The sequence below is a fragment of the Cheilinus undulatus genome, linkage group 16 (assembly GCF_018320785.1).
Source record: "Cheilinus undulatus linkage group 16, ASM1832078v1, whole genome shotgun sequence".
Classification (NCBI taxonomy): Eukaryota; Metazoa; Chordata; class Actinopteri; order Labriformes; family Labridae; genus Cheilinus; species Cheilinus undulatus.
In genome coordinates this window covers 32057024-32079969 of record NC_054880.1, presented here as the reverse complement: position 1 = coordinate 32079969, position 22946 = coordinate 32057024, and the positions used below count along the sequence as shown (strand labels likewise).

The following is a 22946-nucleotide window of genomic DNA, read 5'->3' as shown; positions in this document are numbered from 1 at the left end:
TAAATGTCAGATTGGGCACATTTATTGTGCACGTTTAGGCTCCTCAAAGAATGAGTCAATGTCAAAGCTTCCTTACATCAAACATTACACATAATGATGCACTGTCCTTTAAGAAAAGTTAACTCAATGCCTTTTTGGGTGGCGAGGACACTTTCATGTTTTTGGATTGCATAAATGTTGCATTCTTCGTTTTCCAGAATATGCACTTTAGAATGAAATGCTTCCCTTGTGATGTGCCCTACAAAGTACTTTTTGCCTCAAGCAAGAACATTTATTTTGCTTTTCTTTTTTTGGACAGCACTGTTTAACTTCTTTGTTATTACATACTTTTAGGACCAGCACATCAAGTAATATTTCTGTTGCTCTTCCAGCATTGGTTCAAAGCTTTCCTCCCTTGAGTGAGAAGTTGCTTAGAAACTGTTCATTTCTGTGGACTCATTCGTGTTTTTCCTTTGCCGCTGTCTTGTGCACCTTTAGACTTTGACTGGAACCACTTCTGGTCGTGGAGTCACTTTGTCGACTACCTGCAGTGCGTGCTGGCCTTTACGCTAGTGGCAGCCTACATCACCTACCTCCTCCTGGACTCGGCGCTGTTTGTGGAGACCCTAGGCTTCCTGGCTGTCTTCACTGAAGCAATGCTTGGCACACCACAGCTCCACTGCAACTATCAGAACAAGTCCACAGAAGGCATGAGGTAAAAATTCAGCTTCTAATGTCCATATACACAGCTTTGCATCAGAACATGGCAGGCAACATTTCATTTTTGATTTTCCAGCTCGTTCAAATACAGATTTTAGTGGCATGGTAAGAATATTTTGATTTTGAGAGGCAGTAAAAGACAATTCATCTTATTTGTGTACATTAGTTTGTGACATAACCAAAGTTAAGATTTTCCTGTCTCTCTTGCTCTGTGTTGCTCTATGTACTTCATGTTTAGTCAATGCTTATAACCCTCACTTACTTTATTCATTCAAAAAATAGAGTATCATGTAAAGATTTTTTTTTGTGATTTACTTTAAAAATTTTAACTTTTAGCAATTCTGGATTCATCTCATACAAAGTGAAGTATTTGGAGACTTTTTTTTAATGTGGATGATTACAGCTTATAGATCATGAAAATCAAAATCCATCATCTCAAAATATTAGAATATTGTGGGAAAGTCCAGTTTGCAAAGGTTTCCTGAGCCTTCATTCTCTCATTCTAGTTTAGTACAAACAACTGCAATCATAGGGAAGACTGCTGACTTGACAGTCATCCACATCAGTCATTGCCAGGCTTCACAAGGAGGGTAAGCCACATTTTGACAAGAAGAATTTATTGATTTGAATTTTTAGTGACTTAATTAAGACAACTCTGTAAATGGTTAACATACTGGCAACCAAAATAATAACAATAACTTTATTTATAACACCCTGATGGATTATGGAGGCAAATAGCAGTAACAATGGTGTTTGAGGGGCAGAGCAAGTAGTAACCAGGGCTGACCAGGGCACCTTGAAATCTGATTGGCCTCCATAAAGTCCTTAAAATGACTGGCTAGTTACCTTGTCAGCCATTAAATAGCCATTTTAGCTTGTCATCTGCTGCTGTTGGTCCACCAGTCTTTTTCAAGTCCAGAGTCAACGCTGTCAGCTGTTTATTAGGCTGACCATGGTACTACTGTGCTTGATTGCCAGCCAACTAGCCTGACCTGAACCCCATAGAGAATCTCTGGGGAATGTCAAGACGAAGATGAGAGACTCCAGACTGGACAATACAGATGAGATAAAGGCTGCTATCAGAGCCATCTAGCCTTCATAACACCCTATTGGTGCCACAGACTGATTCCCTCCATGCCACATCGCATAGATGCAGTGATTTGTGCAAAAGGAGCTTCAACCAAGTACTGAGTGTAGAAATGAGCATAATTTCCCAGAGGGTCACCATTTCTATATTATAAATTGTTTTTGGACTGGTGTTTTATGATATTCTCATTTTTAGATGCTGGATTTTTTTAACCATCAACTTTTAAACAAAAGAAGTCTTGAAATGTTTCACTTTGTATGAGATGAACCAAGAATAGTAGAAGTTTCACTTCTTTATTTAAATCACAGGAAAAACATAACTTTTTTCATGATATTCTATTTGCTGAGACACACCCGTATATTGGCACGTACTCAAGTACTCATTCTCAAGGGGATGAGGATATGCTAAAACTAAAATTACTGTAAATTCCCATCCCTAGTAATTATGTAACCAAACTCAGAGGGGTGTACATCCAAGCAGTGGTGCTAACCTCTCACTTCCCCACTTAACTCTGGCTGACTGAGCCATCTGACACAACTTTTTTCTTTGTAAAAAAAAAACTCAGAAGGGTAAGTGTCTGCTTAGCTGAATAGAAAACACTCTGACACACATTAACTCAAACTGTTGCTGTCTGAGAGTAACCAACAAGCAGAGAAGATCCTCACACATTTGGTCACATAAATAGCTGCACTTTAAAAACTGTGTCTTGTCTCAAAGTGACTGAACCACATAAATATCTCTGATGAAAAGCAGAGAGTTGAATGGAAGAGAGGACAGCACTACTTGTTTATGTTCTCTGCTCCAGCACTCCCATCCCCAGTGCTGAATTCAACTGATATCAGCTAAACTATTTCTGAACCAGACACCGCACAGTCTCCTCCACTGCCGTCCAGCGTAGCTGACTCTTCAGCTGAAACGGCTGTCCGCATCTAGACAGAATAGAGGCTCTGTGATAAGAACAGGATACATGCTGTTTATAGCTCTGGCTGTGTGGAAATGTGATGTTTTCACTCAAATGGAACGCTAAGGCAATAAAACAGGGTTTTAAAGGTTACATAAGACTCGTATTGCTTGTTAAAGGATAACAGCGTATTCTGGCACATTGTCCTTGGCCACCAGAGCTCCAAATTGGCTTTTTATGGGTGTCACTCAAAGTGGATCTAAGGAACAGCACATCAAGTTGGTTTAAATTCACAACTGTCTCATGATTGTCAACTTTAACCACAGAAAGCCTGAAATAACAGTACACTTTTTATATGCTGAAAGGTCATTTCCATAGGTGGAAAAAGTAATGGCTGGAATTAAGTCAGACCTTTCCACCTGGTAAACAGTAGGCATAACTTGTAGCCGTAAAGAGTGTCTGAACCCTTAGAGACCTTTTTGTCAGCTGAAAGCCCACATATAGAGTGTCGCAGATCAGTTTGTCATCTCAACACGTGTGTAAAGTATTTAAACTATTAAACATGCTAAAACCTGGCCATTGCAATTGAATTTTACTATTTGCTTATTTGGAAGCAGGTTATGTATGAGGTGTCAGCTGTCATCGTCACCATGCAGAACAGAATCACACTCTCTTTTGGCAGCTGTGGTTCTGGAATTAAAGGGGACATATTATGCAAAAAGTACTTTTTCAGGCTTTTCTAATAAAAATATGTGCCCCTGGCCTGTCCAAAATCCCCCCAAGTACCAGAAAATCTATTCCCTGTCCCCTTCTCTTTCTTCACTTTTCAGAAAATGTGCGCTAAAACAAGCAGTTCTCAGATTTTCCCTGCATGATGTCATGTGGGGAGTTAGCTCCGCCCCCAGGTTCAGTTGGCCCTCCCCACTTGGAAGAAAGTTCCGCCCTCCTCTCCTGAGCTGAAAGGAGGGTCAGGAGAGCCAGATCCATTAAGCCACATCCATTTCCTTAGAGTGGTGTAGTCAGGGGCAGAGTCAGACAGCTCATTAACATTTAAAGCCATAGACACAGAAACAGCCCGCTCTGAGCAGGGCTGAAACAGAGGAGTTTTTAAACATGCAAAAACCTAATACTGGAGCAGCAACAGACTTCACAGGCATGTTTTGGGGACCTCTGAGACAATATGAATTTGTCTTAAAAGGGTAAAATATGTCCCCTTTAAATTTCTCCATTCAAATCTGCCATTCACGTATCAGCAAACTCATACATCAATTTAAAACAATGGATTTTGGCACATTTGATATAAAAAGAATGGAAAATGGTGGAAAAAGGCAAAAGTCCAATGTACACGTTTCTATTTTTGGAAGTGAAGGAACTATGTACGCACCCCACAATCCAATGTGATTCTTCATTGTGAATAACAGTTTTTCCATTGAGACCCAACAAATGACAGTTTGGCATCCTTCTTTCAAAGCATCCACAGATATTCATTCTATGTTTTTGAAACTTGTGTTTTGTTTTGTTTTTCCTGATGAGCCATGTTTTAAAGGGTACAAGCCATCATGACCCAACAACTTAATTATCTGTATGTTATTGCTTGCCAAGTCTGCCTTCTGTCCTTGGCTGGTTGGTTGAGTTGATGGCTGGTGCTAGCTTGGACGTTAATCTTGTCCTGACCTGGCGCTATCTGTTTTATCAGCCCGGAAGAAGCCACTTCACCTCTGTCACATAGGCTTTCTTACATGCTGGACCCCTGGGGCCTTTAGTATCTCTCTAGTTTAGGACAATGTGTAATTTTTATTAGCCAAGCATCAACAACTGTGACTTTAGCTCTTTTGCCATCTAGTGGCTGGTAGAGCCTTGTTTTGTGTTTTGTAATGGTGGACAGGATGAGTGTTAAAAGTTGGAGCCCGCCATGTGGCTTTAATGTGGACCGCAGACATAAATGTCACATGTAGCAAAGAAATTCTGCAAACTTATTTGGTGAACAAAAAACAAAGTCCCGCAACCCGGACTGTAGGAATAAGTGACATAAGGTACATAGCAGTGGCATTAGCCTCTAATGATTTCAGTGAATATTGCCACTTTAAACAGGGTGCTCTGAGGAAAGCAAGGCTGTACAGTACTACAGACGGATACAGTTTCTGTGTGATTTAGGGAGCAAATTAGCCTCTGTGTTCTGCACTATGTTGCGATGCGAGCTTCAGCTACGTGTTCTTCCCCCTCAGTGTATTGCTATCACCCAATCAGCTGTTTGGGCTCTGACAGAGACAATCGCAAACTAGGGATGCACAATGATTATCAGTACCGATAAATTATTGGCCAATATTGCATATATTTTACATATTTTAATTATCCCGATAATAAAATGTTAACCGATGAAATCCACCGGTAATAAAGGCATTTGTTTTCTTTCTCACGAGACTACACATTCCGAAACAGTAGGTGTCGCTGCAGTATGAGACCTGCTGTTAAGCAACAGAGAAGAAGAGGAAACAGCCTCAATGCTAAGAGGCTAATAGCGGCTAACAGCACAGTACTGGTGGAGTTATTTAGTATTTACGGGATGATAACACGACAGTGTTTTTGCAAAATTCGCCCCGCAAAGATCCCGAAAAGTGGAAAAACAGTCCTTGAGTTTTAACACAACGGATCTTATAAGTCACTTAAAAGTCTTCATCCTAACGACGTTAAAACTAGCGTTAGTCGCGGGCATTAGGACCTACCGGGCAGAGCGCTGATTGAGCAGGCACTGGAAAATGCAGAAAGTTCCAAAAAACAGACCACAAAAACATCTCCATTTGTTAAGCATGACAGCCTGTTATCATTTGGTTTTATCTCTGATTTGACATGATTAAGCTAAATCCTTGTTTAATTGATTAAAATGTCAGATTTGACCAGTTATCAAGATACTTAAATTTATTTCAAGAGAAAAGGGGAAAAACCTGAAAGTTTGTGTATGTTGTACTTTAACTAAAAAACAGCTGTAAAGTCAGAATTGTTTTTTGATGTAAACACGAGTGATATTAGTTAGAATTAGTTATAAATATCTTTTCTCACTACATATTAACCCCTTCTTACCCCCAGATGTGCATAAACACACCCAATAAACTTATTTTAAAAATCAACAATTGAAAAAAAAAAAAGATCAGTTCTTATCGGTTATCGGCCATCAGGAATAGGAAATTATTGGTCATCGGTATCGGTTAAAAAAAAATACTTAACGTGCATCACTACAACAAACTAAACTAAAACTCTTGTCTACGGTTCTGAGACGTGCCCCATTTCTCCTGCCCCACCAGGACTTTAGCATTGGCTGTCTCAGTAATGTCTCAGTAGATACAATAATGACACTCATTTTTAAGAAAAAAAATTAAATAAATAAAAATAAAACACACTTTTCATTGTAGGCATATGGAAGCCAATTTCAGCCACTTAAAAAAGAAAATTGTGGAAGTAAGGAAATTAAAAAAAAAGAAATCTAAAGTCATAATTATAAAATTGATATTTAAAATTTTGAGAAAAAGAAATCCTAATTTAAAGAAAGTCGAAATTATGAGATAAAAGTCATTTAGTCAATTATAACTTTTTATTTAATCATTTTGACTTTTAAATTCATAATCTTGACTTTGTATCTCATTATTATTACTCTTTTCCCCTTATTCTGACTTTTTATCTCATAATCATTCCTTTTTTTCTTATAATTATGACCTTTAATTTCATAATTATGACTTGGAATGTTTTTTTTTTTTTCAAGAATTGCTGTACTTTTACATTTTTTTTTTCTATTTGACCCAAATGGGCTTCCATACAGGCATCTGGGGCCCTTCCCTATTGTGGGCCCGGGAATCAGTACCCTATTACCCCCCTGTGCTACACCCATGGTTGTGGCATACAGAGGTCTTGAGGAAAAAGAAAAAGAGGTGTCCTACTTTCAACAACATTTCTGTCACAAAGTTTCATTGTAGCTTCTCAAGATGTTGCTCATGACTGAAAATCCTTGCTAAAGTTGCTAATCTGTTTATGGTTTGTGTGTGAACATTGCATAGATTAAAGGCATGGATAGTGCCATTTAGACCAAAACTTATTTTAGTTCCAAACTGTAAACATTTTTAATTCTTTAGCAAAAATCTTCATTTTTCATGCATCCATCAGTCTTAATGGGGGTTCCATGGCCTTTGCAGTCATCCTTCAGGAGTTGCCTCTATGTGCACTTCTGCAAAGCCATACCTCAACCCCGCTCTCCCTCTTTTTCTCAGTAGTCAGATGGTAGTCAAAGCAAAAATTGTTACATATTTGAATCTTACCCTTGAAAACATTGTTTTGATTTTGAGCTGCTTCATCAGATGTCTCCAAGGGGCTTTTGTCTCGTGTAGCACACATCTGTGAATAATGGCTATATTATGTTGTCTCACATGATCATTAAATCTGATTCATGATTATTAAGTGTTTCTGGCACGTGTCAAGAGGAGATAAGACAAGTGCTTATCATGCTGCCATCAGAACTGGTCGACATGAAATCAATACAGTAATGAGGGTTTCCGTCTTGCCATATCTGTTGCTAATGCATCATTTTGGATCATTTATGGTGATTTGTAACCAGTTTGTAATTAGATGTTTTGACATAAATTGATTAATTAAAGCATGCACAGTTTCTAAATCAATTCTACGACTTTTCTGAAATGTAGCCAAGCCCTGAAAACTGAGCTTTCAAAATAATATCCACAAATTTTATTCACAGAGCCATAAAGCACTGTGAAAAAATCAATACTGTATGAGGTGATGTTCTACTTTTACAGAAAACTTAAGGGTAAAAAGATTATGTAAAATGTCTAGTAAATGACTCCTGATCAGGCAAAAAGGGTTTTAAGCACTTTACTTTTTCCCTGTACAGACTGGCTGTGCACAGACTGGCCCAAAAGCTGCTATTTGCTTTATGAATGTAAGGTAGGGAAGTATGTGGTCCAGGCCAGTGTGATTCCCTCACCCCCATTGTTTCTCCTGCTGCAGCTGCAAGTGCACATGGCCACATAAGCACATGCATACAGGAGTAAAGACGCAGAAGGGTTCATGTCCTGATGGATGGAAGCCCATCTCTGTCTCTTCTGATTTTTCCAACACAGTAGACTCAAGAAGTTGGACCTCAAAGGAACTTCTTTAAAAATGTCAATGATGAGTATGTGTGTTTGTTTGTGAACATTGTGAACATTTGCCTGTTGAGGCACTAGCTGCAGGTGCTGGCCATGCTTTGGAAGGGGTGGTGCGTATGCTCCATTTACCTCGCGTGAAAAAAGAGCTCATCACGCCATGTGGCACAGTAACCATTTGGCCTCAATTATCTTGTTTTTGTGATTCTGGGTAGCTAAAATTGTAATTGTAATTGATGTTTAATTTGACAGTTTCAGAAAAGTAGTCACTCTAGTCATTAATTCATTAAATTTTGGGTGGTTTTTTTTGCCCATTATGATTTTTGAGCCCCTGTCCCTCAAAAATCCTCTGCACGTCCCTGGGCCGGATCCAAAGCTCTGTCTTGCGGCACAAACTGCACCCTATTCCCAACACAAACACTCACAGCCCCTCCCTGCTGGTTGACTTTCTGCAGCAGACAGATAACAGAGCTCCAGCAGGGCTGCATGTCCACTTAACCAGCCATGACAGCTCCCACGCTGGGCTTTTCCATACCCTCTGTGTCCTGTGTCCTTATTTATTTTTGATTATTAGTATGTGTGTGTGGTTCCTACCCACCTGACACTTCACCCTAATGTCCACCAGGCTGTCTCTGTACTCACTGGAGGAGTCTACCCACAGTGATGCTACATCCATGTGGGTTATGATTTATTTTAGATATACTGGTTAAGTGCCTTTTTGTGGTCTGTGGTTTCATAATTTCCTTTCTATGGTTTTCCACTTCAATAAAAGTACTTCAGCAAAGCTTCAGACGATGTTTTCTGAACATGCTTTAGCTCGAAGTGGACTTAGGGGTATCTTTAAATAGGAGTTACAGCTCATTCTGCACTATTCTCAATTTGCAACATTACTTCTGTGCTCCTAAAATGATACTTGTATCTTCTTGACAGTTTTTTCCATGACATATTTTTTTCTGGTAGAGAGTCTCATTTGGTTACAAGTATTATGTTGAACTGATTAAGATTAGGTGATAATAATATGCATTCAACAAATATGAGGCAAACAAGGGTCTGTGATCTAGCAGAGGATGCAAGAGAAAGGAAGGGTAATGTGTTGTCAAGACATATCTTTTTTTAAGCCTTGTGATTGGGGATGTAATCAGGTGGCAACCTTCACTCAAGTTCTCAATGCAAAATATTGGAATGTAAAATGCGATTAAAATGTGATTTATCACAATTAACAAAAGAAATTTTGAGCTTATTGCAATGAACATTTTTAATCTTTTGACAGCCCTACTAAATTCCCATTTTAACATTAGAAAAAAGCATTTTTACAGCCACATTCCAGAATTATTTCGGTTCAGTTTATATGTTCAAGACAGCCTAGACTGCTCCTTTCTGACGGCTGCTCTCACAGACTGTTCATCTGAGGCCCACTCATCTCAGAAAGGAAATTGTAGCGTCCCTCTTGAACGACAGGGTGACTCTTGAAATGATAGTTTCCATGTTTGATTTGACCTCAACAACAAAACAACAAAATCTGTAGTTGCAGAAGTCATAAAAATCACCAAAATCCCAGTAACATGCTTATTGCCTGGTTACCTTGTTTTACTTAAATCACTGTCTCTCTGACTCTTTCAAAGTAAAAGTCTGTTACTATTAAAACAGGGAGTAAAGTTACCTTAGTTAGAACCAATTTAAAAAAAAATGCAAAAATAAAGCATCACAAAGAGCCAGATCTGTAGAAAAGCTTATAACTCAACCTATGGTTAAGGTAAGGATTAGGATACCAAAAGTTAAAAGTAACAACCTGACCTGCAAAATCTGATAACTTGACTTTTTTTTAGCCTTTTTCTTAACGGTCTGCTTACAGGAAAATGCTAGTCCTCCATGGAAACATTCCAACACATCCAGCTTGGCCTACATAGCTCCATTAGCTGTGTAAGCTACGTAGATAACGGAGCTACATTGTTATTGTAGCTAAAGCTAAGCTCACACAGTAGCTATGTAGGAACATTAGCTTTAGCTACATTTTCTAAAGCTCATGTTGCACCAGTATATATTTCATTCCCAGGTTGGACCTCTGACCTTTTTCTGTTTACTTTATGAGATGTTGCTTAGTCTGTAATGTTTGCGATGTGTTGATTTTTTTGTTTGTTTTTTCTGAGATATACGGTGTCTCAGATGAACGGTCTGTAAGAGTGGCTCTCAGAAATCCATGGGCTGCAGCCAGACCCCTCTCCATATTTTATGCGCACAAACTGTTGAAGGTCATTTTCCTTGAACTCATCCGTTTTGACCCCATGAAAGTATTGCATGCATAAATACTGCGTGACAGACGTTTTCCATTCAAAATAAACTATAATCTAGTTCAAACTCTGTTATGAATTACAGCCAAGTTACCCTGACAGTATGAAACATGTCAGTTCTGCGTATCAGTTCTTTTGTCTTATCCTGCAACAGATTCTGCCATCAAATAGTGCAAATAAAGCTACAGCAGAGAGCCGAGGACATTGTCATTCCCAGATCTGTTTATTGTTTGTGTCCTCTCCTCCCTCTTTGCCAAACCTGTTGAGTCTGGTAGGCGGTTGCTAGGTTACTTTACCTCAGCACTCCGTTCAAGGTTTTACTGAGTGTGTATATTTTTGTGTGTGTGCAGTTAAGGAAGCCTTTAAATCCAGGATGTTTTCCCAAGTCCAGTATTTAAAAGCAAATAATTTTGTTTTTTAAGATCTTACCCTGTCATGTAAGGTAAGATCAAAAGTCCTACAAAAGGGCACTTTTGTAAGTGAAGTGCATCAAACATTACTAAGAAAGAAAAAAAACCCTCTTGTGCATTATATTTGAGTAGAAAAACATCAGCATGACATTCTCCCAGTTAACAGATCCACAAGAATGTCCCAGTCCCCCCAACTTCCTAAATATGCAGAAAGTGTCAGACTTCTTCCACAACTTGCAGTGCATACTTGGACATGTAGTAGGGAGCTTCATCACTTCAAATACAAAAGTAGGCAGGAGATGGAGTCAGAGCAGAGCAAGGCACTGGAATGAATCATATCAGACATCCACAATGTTGATAAACACCAGTACTGCACAGTGACACTCTGTCACACAGGCTAAAGGAGAGTAGATTTCACTCATGAAATATGCAATAGTCAGATGGGGTGGGTGGGTGAAGTCCAGTGTTGGTGTCCCATGAGGACATAGCTGAAGGTATTAGGTCTAGTGCTGATGCATCCCCAGTTTCTCTGTTAACCTCCCTGATAGTCTGACACCTGTTGCTGCTCTGTTACAATAATGGGTCTGTAGAGATATAGATTAATGAAAACAAGAAGACATAAATGTGAAGATAGCACTCCTCTCTGACCCATCCAACACTATGAGTCATTCTGTTGTTCTTTTCTTATTTCTTTCCCATCTACTTTTGACATTTAAGTCTTATCTAACTTGTGCTGTAATGGTTGACTATTGCATGTTATGACACAAAATTATAAGTCATACCTGAAACAAAGGCCTGTGGTTTCACAGAGAGGATGACAGAGAAAGGAAATGTCATTTCTTGTTAAGGTGCATCAGTTTTTTAAGCCTTGTGAGTAGGAGTGTAACCAGGCGGCAACCTCCGCTGCTGGAAATGGAAGCCAGTGAACAAGTGCAATAAAACTGCAGTCCCCAGAGAGTCCACCTGAAACCACATACACACTCCATGTTAAAGTTCCCATTTTTACAGTTTGAATGAGCATATTTGCAGCCTGGTCCAAGAAAATTGTTTTTTATAGGAATAGCTCATGTTTCTTTTTATTTATTTTCTCAGCTGACTGGCAAGCACCCCAGAAAGGCCTTTAAAGATGGCTTCAGTAACCAATAACTGATGTCACTCAGACTTTGTCCAGTAATTTATAAACTCTGTGATTGTAGTTGTTCTATTGTTTAAATTTCAATTCTTTGACAAACAAAATTGCGCAAAATATTTTTGGTTATTTTTTTTTTTAACTATAATTTTGAGGTTATATGGGTAAAAATAATATGGTTTCATTGTAAACAAGTGACACATACCAGGATCTCATAGAAATTTAGATTAAACAAAGGATTTTCAAACAAACCCTAAATAAAGTTTTATGCCTTTGTGTCAAACATTAGTGACTCTACTGAACTGTTAAGTTAACTAATTAGCTTCTTTTAACTTAAGCAACACTTTATGGAACATTTTTATTTAAATGATCTAAATTTTAATACGGTATTGTCAAAGGGAATAGGTTTTTTTCATGTCTGTCAATGGTCATTTCCACTGCAGCATACAGGTGCATCTCTAAAAATTAGAACATCATGGAAAAGTTCAGTTTTTTGCTCTGATTTAATTCAAAAAGTCAAAATTTAATATATTCTAGCTGCATCTTATACCAAGTGAAATATTACAAGCCATTTTTGTTTTAATCTTGATGATCAGGGCTTACAGCTCATGAAATTTAGAAGTCCATTAGCCTATATCTCAAAATATTGTAATATTGTGCATAAAATTTGCAAAGGTTTCCAGAGCATTCATTGTGGCACTCTGATTCAGTACACACAACCACAATAATGGGGGAGATTGCTGATTGACTATTATCCAGAATACAGTCTTTGGCATTCGTGACAAGCAGGATGCACCACAGAAGGCCATTGCTGAAAGGTGAGGGTGGTCTCAGAGGCTGCATCAAAGCATTTTCATGTACAGTTGACTGTAAGGGAAAAGTGTGTTAAGAAAAAGTGCACAAGCAACAGCGATGAGCACAGCTTTCAGAGTACGGTCAAACAAAGCTGATTCAAGAATTTAGGGGAGCTTCACAAGGAGGGCTGAGGCTGGAGTCAGTGTGTCAAGAGCCACCACAAACATAATGTGTTCAGGAAATCCGCTACAAGTGCCATGCTCCCTGTGTCAAGCCAAGACAATGCCATCAGCGGTCACATGGGCTAAGGGGATTAAAAAGCTGGACTGCTGCTCAGTGGTCCAAAGACCTGTTTTCAGATGAAACTACATTTTGCATTTCATTTAGAAACCCAGGTCCCAGAGTCTGAGGGAGAACGGGGAGGCACAGAGTCTAAGGTGCTTAAAGTCCAGTTTTTTTCAGTTTCCACAGATGATGGTTTGAGGTGTCTTGCCATCTGCTGCTGTTGGTCCACTGTGCTTTATCAAGTCCAGAGTCAACGCTGTCAGCCGTCTACCAGGAGATTCTAGAGCACTTCATGCTTCCATCTAATGAGAAGCTGTATGGAGACACTGATTTCCTTTTCCAGCAGGACTCGGTACCTGCCACAGTGAAGCCAAAACTACTAGTAACTTGTTTCTTGACCATGGTATTACTGTGTTTGTTTGGCCAGCCAGCTGGCCTGATCTGAACCCCATAGAGAATGTCTGGGCTATTGTCCTGAGCAGGATGAAAGACACCACACTCAACAATACAGACAAGGTGAAGGCTGCTATCAGAGCAACCTGGCCTTCATAACACCCCAGCAGTGCCGCAGACTGATTGCCTCCATGCCACAATGATGTTGACCCTCACCAAGTACTTTGCACATTGACATAATTTTCCTAATGGTTGATATTTCTGTATTTTTCCTATTGGTGTTTTGTAAATTCTAATGTTTTGATGTTGTGGATTTTTTATTTTTGTTAGCTGTAAACAGTCGTCATGAAGATTAAAACAAAAAAAGCCTTGAATTATTTCACTTTGTATGGGATGCATCTAGAATATATGGAAGTTTGACTTTTGAAGGGAATTATGTGGAAAACATGAATGTTCTCATGATATTATTGAGACCCACCTGTGTGTCAGCATAAAGCTAACAAAGTCAGTACATCCCTGTCCATCCCTTAATTTGAAATGTATTCAAATAATTACCATTGACTTTGAAGTGTATTTTTCTTTGAATTGCACAGCTTTTTTGTAGACCTGATCCCATAGACTTTTTTGGCATCCTTGGCTGGTTATGCTGAATTTTATACTTCTCTGAATTGAATAAAGAGCAAGGCATAGTGGCTAATAAACAGAGGCTCTTTATCGTAGTATTACTCAGGACAAGCCCAATTGTGGGCAAATGAGCCCTGTGATACTGGTGATGGGGGAAAAAAAATAATTTTCTTTGTGCATTTCCAGTTCAACATTGCCTGTCAGAGATAAATCAGAATCAAAGCTATCTTCTTGTTTCCTCCCTGTCTATAAGTCTGTTTGCTTGTGATGTGGGTTGCTTTTGACAATTTGTCAAAGTTGTAACATTATCAGTCAGCCATGTAGAAAAGTAGCTGCTACTGTTTTTTCTCAGTCTGATATTTGTTTGCTTATTTGTTTATTTATTCGCACATATAAAATGTAAAACACAAAGATACATGTACAGTTTACACTGCAGTGTCTTGGGCTGAGGAATATATGAAGTTTATTGATTTCTCTACCATATCATATTTGTACAACCAAACCCCCGTTTTTCAGCTGAGCTTCCTCTTGCTTTTTGCCATAAAACAATCCAGCCCTTTTTGTTGTTCTCACCCCAGGGGCCCTGCTCTTTTTACAGTCTGCTGTCATTGACAGTTATTAAGTGCAAACAGCTCACATTCTGTGTCTGGTGGGCAAAACGTCTCATTTTAGAGCTCATGTGAACCCCTTAAGAAATGTTAGAATTGCTCAGTGGGACTTTAAAAGGGACCGGGGATATGACTCATTAAAATGGAAATAGAGATATCTTACTGTCATTAATTATTTAATGATATGAAAACACAGTATAAAGACCCAGCAAGATTTTATGGGGTTTTGGGAAGGAGCTTTTTTTGCTCCCAATAATTAGTTGCAGTAATTAGTCTCACACATTACTTTCACTCTTTAATAGGTTTTCCTGCATTGAATTAAAAATGAGTCAAGTCCCAGTTTTTAACTTGGATATTTAGCATTTTTTCAGTGCAAAATTAGAAAATGAAAAATGATAAATTGTCTTGAATACAGAAGCCTCTATTGATCTTAAATATATTTCATGCTAGTTGTCACTGAACGGATGACCTGTGATTAATACTTTTTCTGAACTGCCACAGCTAAGTGAATAAAATTAAAGTATAATGCAGCACCTTTAGATTGGAAACTTTGTCACCTCATCTGCTGCTGAGAGTCAGTCATCCAAATCCACTTAAAGCAGATATGGTAAGAACCCCCAAACTATGTTGTGAGTTTCATTTTGAAATACTAATCCAGTGTTGAATCTATGATGAAACCAGCAGGATTAAAGCCTGTTAGCTGATAAATATGGTGGCATAATATGCCATAATGTTTTCCCCTTTATTGAGTTTATAAATCAATCATGGTCATATAATGTAGCTAAAAACTATTTACAAAACTCTTAAATGTCAAAGTGAGAACAGATTTCTACAAGGTAATGTCAATTAAATAAAAGTATGTAATCTAAAATAAGTGACTGCATAAATATTTACCCTTACCAGTATTTAGTAGATGCACCTTTGGCTGCAATCGCAGCTCTGAGTCTGTGTGGATAGGTCTCAGGCAGGTTTGCACATCTGCACTACTTATTGGATTAAGGTCTGGGCTTCAACTCGGCCTGTGAATCTTCTCCCGAACAATAATTCTCTTGCAGACTGAGTAAGATTGTCCTCCAGGATTTTCCTATATTTCCTGCATGCATTTTACCCTCTACCTTTTCAAGCCTTCCACAGTCGGCTGCAGAAAAGCACCCCAACAGCATGGTGCTGCCTCCAGCGTGCTTCACAGTGGGGATGGTGTGTTGGTGTTTGGTGGCCACCAAACCCAGCATCTTGCCTGATGGTTTAAAAAGCACCACCAAAGAACTTGCTTCCACTTGCCCATGGAGTCTCCCATGTACCTTTCGGTAAACTATAGTCGGTGTTTCATCTGAGTTTTCTTCAACAGTGGCTTTCTGTTTGCTACTTTTCCATAAATCATTGACTGGTGAAGAATCCAGACAACTGTTGTATGCAGAGTCTCTCCCATCTCAGTTGCTGAAGCCTGTAACTCCTGCAGAGTAGTGATGGGTGTCTTGGCTGGCCTCTCTCTTTAGTCCCCTTCTTGCACAGTCACTCAGTTTGTGAGGGCGGCCTGATCTAGACAGATTTACTCATGTGCCATCTTCCCTCCATGTCTAGATGATAGATTTAACTCAACAAAGGGGATGTGCAGTGCCTTGGAAATTATTTCGAATCCATCCCCTGACTTATACTCTTCAATAACCTTTCTCTGAGTTGCTTGGAGTGTTCTTTTGTCTTCTTTGTGTAACAGTAGCAAGGAATACTGATCAACCAGTGACTGAACCTTCCTGACAGGTGTCTTTATACCATAATCACTTGAGACACATTCACTGCTCTCAGGTTTTGTTTCATTGACATTACTTTGTAGAAATCTGTTTTCACCTTGACATTAAAGCGCTTTTTTGTATTTTCGTTTTGGTCAAAAAATCCAAAATATATTGATTTATCAAATCAATTTAAGGGTAAAATCTCCAAGGAGGGGAATATTTGTTGTAGACACTGTAAAACAAAAATGTCCCTGTGGTGTGTCCAAATGTACCTTCAAGAAAAGAAAACATGTTTTGGTAAAGAGAATTTAATATAAAAAGTTTTTTGAAGGAGAAAGGTGTTTTTTTTCTTAGCAGCTAGGGATGTCCTGAATGAAGGTTTATTACTGAGTCTGGTTGCTCAGATTTTGCCTGTACTTAAAATATCATTGAGTATCATTTTCTTTCCATTTTCCCTTCTTCCCCTTTTTTTCAGTTCTTGATCCATATTTCTGTTTCCAACTTAAGAGATAAAACCTCATATTTAAGTTTTTTGTCTTTGTTGATTTGAAATGAAACATTCTTTTTTTTATTCCCAAATGTAACATTTTGGATTATTAGTAGTGAGTTTTATAAGTTTGATAATTGATTTTTGTAATGTTTATCTGTTATGTTGCACAGGAGATTTATTAAAAGTGCAGACATTTGCAAGAATAGCTTTCATCAGTCATTATGAGTTTGTATCTCTTCTTAGATAAGCCATGAGTTCGGATTTATGTGGAGAAAATGTGCAAAACTCTTTCCAGTTAGACACTTATTGCCCCCACATTGCTGGAATAGAGCAATCCTAGTTTCATTAATAGGTTTTATACAGTGAGATTAGCAGTCAAATGAGGGTCTTTCAAATGAATTATTGAACTCCAACTATGTAGGGTCAACCCCATTAGCATTAGTTATATAACGCTGCTGAGTTGAATGCTCTGAGACTTATTACCGCTGATGGACTGTTTGCTCTGTTTAGCCAGTTAAAAAGGCTTGTGTTTTTGTCCAGTCTGTTAATCATCAATCTTAATTCACATATAAGAGAAGCTAAGTTAACTGACAAAACACTTCAGCAGCTGTGATATCAAAACACAAATTTGACCAGTATTAGTATTATCCAATCTTAATTAAAGATAGTTGATACCAGTATCAGGAGCAGAAGAATTGTGTGTGATTGGGGCATCCCTGGTGTCAAATCTGTTAAACTAGAATAGACCGTCCTCATCTAGGGCTTCTTGAATACTTAAAGATGGATATTTTATGGGGGACATACTGTTAGATGAAAACTGTCAGAGTTTGATGAGATGTGCAAGGAGATGAGAGGGTTTTAGAGTTAATAGATTTCAGGCTGTTGCTATTATTAGATAGTCCAGAGTGTGGAAAGCTACAGGAGCATGCTGATACTGACCAGCCTGCCATAAAACAAATAAAATAAAACTCGCACAGATAAACACAAAACACAGGGAAGGGACATCCAGACAGCCAACTGCAGCCTTATAAGGCTTGTGGTCTTGCACTGTATCCCAGTATGCTAGATAAGAGTGCCAGAGCCTTATTTAGCCTGCAGGGTGCTGTTCACACACACACACACACAGCCACGTGCAGGGATAGATCTGTATTGACTGGGCTCTCACCCCTGTGGCCAGTTTGCAGGGAGCTTTGACGTTTAGCATGGCTGTAGAACAGAGCAGCTCAAGCTCCCTGCAGCGGATCACCACAGCTGGAGAACCTTAAGATCATCCGTCCAACCCTTCCACCCCCCATCTGCTCTCATCACTCAGAGATTTCTGAGTCAAAAATGAATCAATTTGTTTCTGTTTCTTCGTGGTGAAAATCCTGTAGAGATTTAGCAATAGAGGTTTCCACTTAGGGATCATGCTGCATTTTGCACTGAGGTTTGAATTTTCATATAGCAATTTACATATAATTTAGCTTTAGGAATAGCGCTGGAGCAGCCTCTGCTGCCCCTAAGGCTCTGAAAGACTGGGAATTTTTTTGCATAACCTGGAGGTGCTGCTTACTTGAAGCGTTGAACTGAACAATACTGGAAAAAAGGAGAGTCTGTGTTATGTTTTCCTTATGTGTTTAATATTGTGATGTGAAGTATAGAGGAGGTTAGACAATAACTAATCACTTTATCAGCTTTCCCCTGTTCAGCTGCTCATGAATGGAAATATTTTATCAGCCAATCGCATGCTGGCACCTACTGCGTTTAGCCATGTTGACCTTACTGAGACGATGTGCTTAAGTTTAAAGCAAGCATCAGAATGAGGCAGAAAAATGATTTAAGTGGTGATGCCTGAACGTATCTACTGCTACTTTGTGATTGGCTGGAAATTGTTATAATGGACACTTAAGCAGGTAAATCTGATGTAGTGATCAGAGAGTATACATTTGCATTGGGTTTCTAAAGTCTTAAATGTGGGAAAATAACTTTTGATTCTCACACTCATCTTTGAATTCTTTTGGATTTTTGGTCTATTTTTATGTCTGGCCTAAAATGGGCAATACTACTATTCAATACTGTGATAATGATGTGAAGTCTGATAAATATCAGCATTGGTTTTAGCTATTATACCCTTATATTTAAAGAACACTAGACCACGTTTTTCCTGTATCAAAAAAAAGAAAACTCAGTCAATTTTTTTAATACTAAAATAAAAAAAAAAATATGATTGCTAAAGGTAATCAGAGCTAGCTTGAGTTTCTTTTGACAGCTCATATTATGTAACGATATAGATAGTTGTGTAAATAAGGCCAGGTCCACAGTAAGTCCCAATGTGTCTGTTTCAGCTGTTACATGCTAGATGTAAACAAATCAAAAGTTTTGTTTTAAATCCAAATGTGTGTAACAGAGCTGTGTAGTTAAACTTGTTTCAGACAAAAGATGAGCTCAGGGTTTGGTCAAAGACGCTGTATGCAATATTTGAGGATTTCTCTTGAGCTGTGACTCATACGAAGCTACCCTGGTAGACTCTAAGGATAAAAATATGAAGCTGGAAAGGAGCATAATAGGTCCCCTTTAAAGTATTTTGGTAGGTGCATGATTATTCAGTGCTGAGCTCTCCTTTCTCTCCAGAATTTTCTGCACACATGGGCCAGCAGTTTCCAGGCTGGGAGAGAAACAGTCCAGTTCCATGTTGGGAGGGACACTTGGACAATTGCGCCGTTGATGGCAGAGAATAATCCTGATCACTCACAAGTAAACAGCACAAAACGTATATGAGACGCAGGAACAGAATGACAGCTTCCCATAGCAGCTGTCATGACAGCCGGTGTAACAAGAACTGTACCAAAGTTATGATTAATATGTTGTAGTATTTATAATATTTGTTCGTAATATTACGGCAGCTATGTGTAGTATTTCCATAGTTGATTGATTTCATTGGCAAGCGCTTCTGATATTGCCAAGAGACTTGAGCTGTGCATTACTAAGAAATTCACATGCAAATTTACTTAATTTTCTGAATATATGCCCAAACCCAATACAGTGAAATTATTCATAGATCAGCTTTAGAAGGCCTGTCAGCAAATTCATACATTTTTGATTAACTCAACCTTGAAATAATCTCCAATTTTAGTATATGTTTTTTATTCAGATCAATTCAAATAAAAGTCCAGTCAAGACATGCAGTCCATACGCTGCTCTATTTAGAGATTGTCTGGTCTAGTAAAGCCTTCTTATGTGCTGTTTCAGCCCTCAGCTCAGCATGCTCTCTTTATTCCTGCCTCTATATATGTCTGTTAGAAGATGACAAATAGATAGTCAGCCATGCTTGCACCTTGTTGCCAGGCCCTCCTCATGTTACCTCTTATTAGAGAACCAACAGAGGAACTGATCAAACAAAATTCCAGCCCCTCTCATTAGTACCTGTAGGCACACATTGTCATGATGTGGACTGCGGCTGCTTAAGAACAGGCAAAGCAAAAGGAGAGCAGCTCGTAGTGAAATCTCTCTTCACAGCACTAACAAGCTTCTTACTGAGAAAGAGTGTACCCCCCCGCCACCACCACCAGCCGCCCTCCTCACAAACAGGTATAGCAAGGCGAAGGCAACTGGAAGGAGGTGGTGGGAAGATAAATGGACAAAGAAAGAGAGAAGTGCTGTACAGAGTGGGCTTGAGAAAAAAAAGAAAAATATTGTGAAAATGGAAGCAAGAAGGGCATTTTGAGAATGTACAGGGATAGAGCTGCTAGAAAGCAAAGGAAGTATGTGAGAAATGGCAAGGTTTGCACAAATTGGCCTTACAAATGAAAAGGGCTAAGGTGAGGCTTGAGGCATGAATAATGTAGGAGGAGATTTGGCTGCAAAGCTTTGACTAAAGGAATAAAAGACACACAGACAGGCTAGCTGCACTATGCTGAGGGGACGGATGCTAGATTATCTCTCATCCATCTCTTACATCTCAGGAGAGGCTTAGAGAAAGAAGAAATCTGAAAACACCAGGACATCTTGTTTTCTGTTTGGTCACACTGCCACATTTGATGCTGCACAAAGCAAAGCTTTGTTCTGGGAGGTGTATCAGATGAACCACAGGGGTCAGGTTAGGTAACTAAATTCAGTTATGAAGTAGAAAGACAACAATAGTGCTGGGTTATTAATGAAGGTTCAATTTCTATTACACTTTTTGCTTCCCACTATTATGTAGACAACATTGTTGAGAGTAAATGATTACTGTGCATGTTCTGTTTTTTTGTTGAAAGGTTTTGTCATGTGGGGTAAATGGAGCATGTGCCCTGCCCCTCCCACCAAACAGCTCTCACTTTTATTTAAGGCCCTGTCCACATGGAGACAAATTCAGGAGTATATGCAAACGTTTTTTGTCATATCAGCATTTCATCCACACGGAAACAGCATTTTGGGAGGTCGTAGAGGCTACTTTTTGATACCGGGTCCTGGAGTGAACAAATTTGTAAACGCTTACCATTTTATTTCTGTAGGACTGTTTGGTAGTGAAATTAGTCTTCTTACAAATTTTATATAAATAGCAATAGACTTATTGCCTTGTATCTAGTAGACTTTTTGCACCAATTAGCCTATAAAATAGGCATATCAAATTTTAGTTTTTTTATAATTGTGTTAATCAACATATATAAACTCTGATTGAGTAAACCATTGCATATTGTAATTCAGCTGCCCTTACTAAAGGATACAAGATCAATCAATCAATTAATCTTTGTTTGTGTAGCATCAATTCATCACCAAAGTTATCTCAAGACACTTTACAGAGAGGGCAAGTCTGGACAGTACTCTCTGTTGTAGTCTATCAGAATAGACCAGTGTTAATCATTAATATTATAGTAAAGACTATACCCCATTATAATAAAGACCAACATTAATTTATTATTAATAAATTAGCATTGAAGACATAGGTCTTGGATTCAAAGAAAATGTTCTATTAATGATAACGATGTTAAAGAATGAAGCAATGATCACTGTAATAGAAGCATTAGGAAAGATAGTGGTGGTGAAGAGAAAAATGTATAACATTTATAAATATGATAATAGCAACACAATTTTAACACTTTTTAAATTCACTTTAACATATGAGGTAATTTTAGTAGTTATAATAATATTGATGATAAATGTAGTAGTTGGAGGAAAAGATATGATCGTATTGGTACTGGTGGTCGGCCAGTCTCACTCACAGTTGATCTGTGATATGGAATCAGCTGCATAAAATCTGACTGGGGCATCCTTAGTTAGCAGCAATATTAAAATTGAATATGCAACCCATCATTATCCATTGTGATGCACCGTGATATTGAATCAAGTCAGCTGGATGATAGGATAATTGTTATCTAATCAAATTGTGAAACCATTGAAGTTGCACAGCCTTACATTATATGGATGAAAAGTTCTGTCTCTGTTATGACAAGCTGTGATTTATCATTTTCACATCAGTGGATTTATAATTCATTGCATATTTGATAGAATTAAATGTGCCATAATAACATCAGCCTAAAAAGTACTATGGAGAAGATGGGTTTGATCACATGTAAATTCCTGGGACTAATTTTCAGTGTCACTTCACTTAAATTACAACAGGATGTCGTTGTTTCATTACTGCATTCACAATCATGTAAGTGTGTCATTTTTGTAACACAGCTGAAGGATGTGGCGGGTAGCTTATTTCACTTCACTTGAGTTTTGCCCCCATTACAGAAAGGATTTTAATGCAATCCTCTGTATGTTACTTTTGCTAACCTTCTTATGTCACAAGATATGAACATAAAAGACTGGTGTGATTACATAAAAATGCCATTGTGATTCACTAAGTTGTACTTGTGTCAATGTTCCCAAACTTTTCAGCTCATGTACCACTATGTGAGGAGCAAGTGTTCTCTGAACCAGGCTGTGGTTGCTTTGATCATGAAGGACACTTTCTACTGTGTCTCTGCTACCAAATGTGCACTGAATTCTTGTGTAGGTAGAAAATCGCTGACGGATGTCTCAAAACAAACAAAACCAAAAATATCTTGCATGGCTAAATAGCTGCTGAAGATAAACCGACAAGCCTTTAAATTCAGTTGCACTTGAGAAAGCGACAAAAATACCTCCCGCTGTGTTGATTCAAATAGTGCTGACCAACCAAACGACACGCTTGAATGAAAGGATTTCAAAGGTCTCGGTGTGCGTTTGTATTGTTGTAGGCAGGTTGCTTTAGGAGGCACATCTGAAAGAGTGCTGTGTGAGTATGTGTGAACACAGTGCGTTGTAGACACAGTGCTGGCTCAGTCCTTTCTTTGCCAGCTTTGCCTACACGTATCCCTGCCTCAAGCAAAAAAAAAAGTATGAAAAAGTACACAGCTTAAACACGCTCTGCAGAAG

At 38.6% G+C, this 22946-nt stretch overlaps 1 protein-coding gene across 2 annotated transcripts in view; it reads left to right on the top strand.

Annotated features, from left to right (window-relative positions):
* The window catches only part of LOC121524026 (solute carrier family 66 member 2), a 57208-nt gene that overhangs the window by 25639 nt on the left and 8623 nt on the right, over nt 1-22946 (top strand). For both annotated transcript variants that reach the window (XM_041809192.1, XM_041809191.1), the window contains one exon: nt 478-694. In XM_041809192.1, coding sequence (XP_041665126.1) covers nt 478-694 — 217 coding nt within the window. The remainder of the gene's footprint in view (nt 1-477; nt 695-22946) is intronic.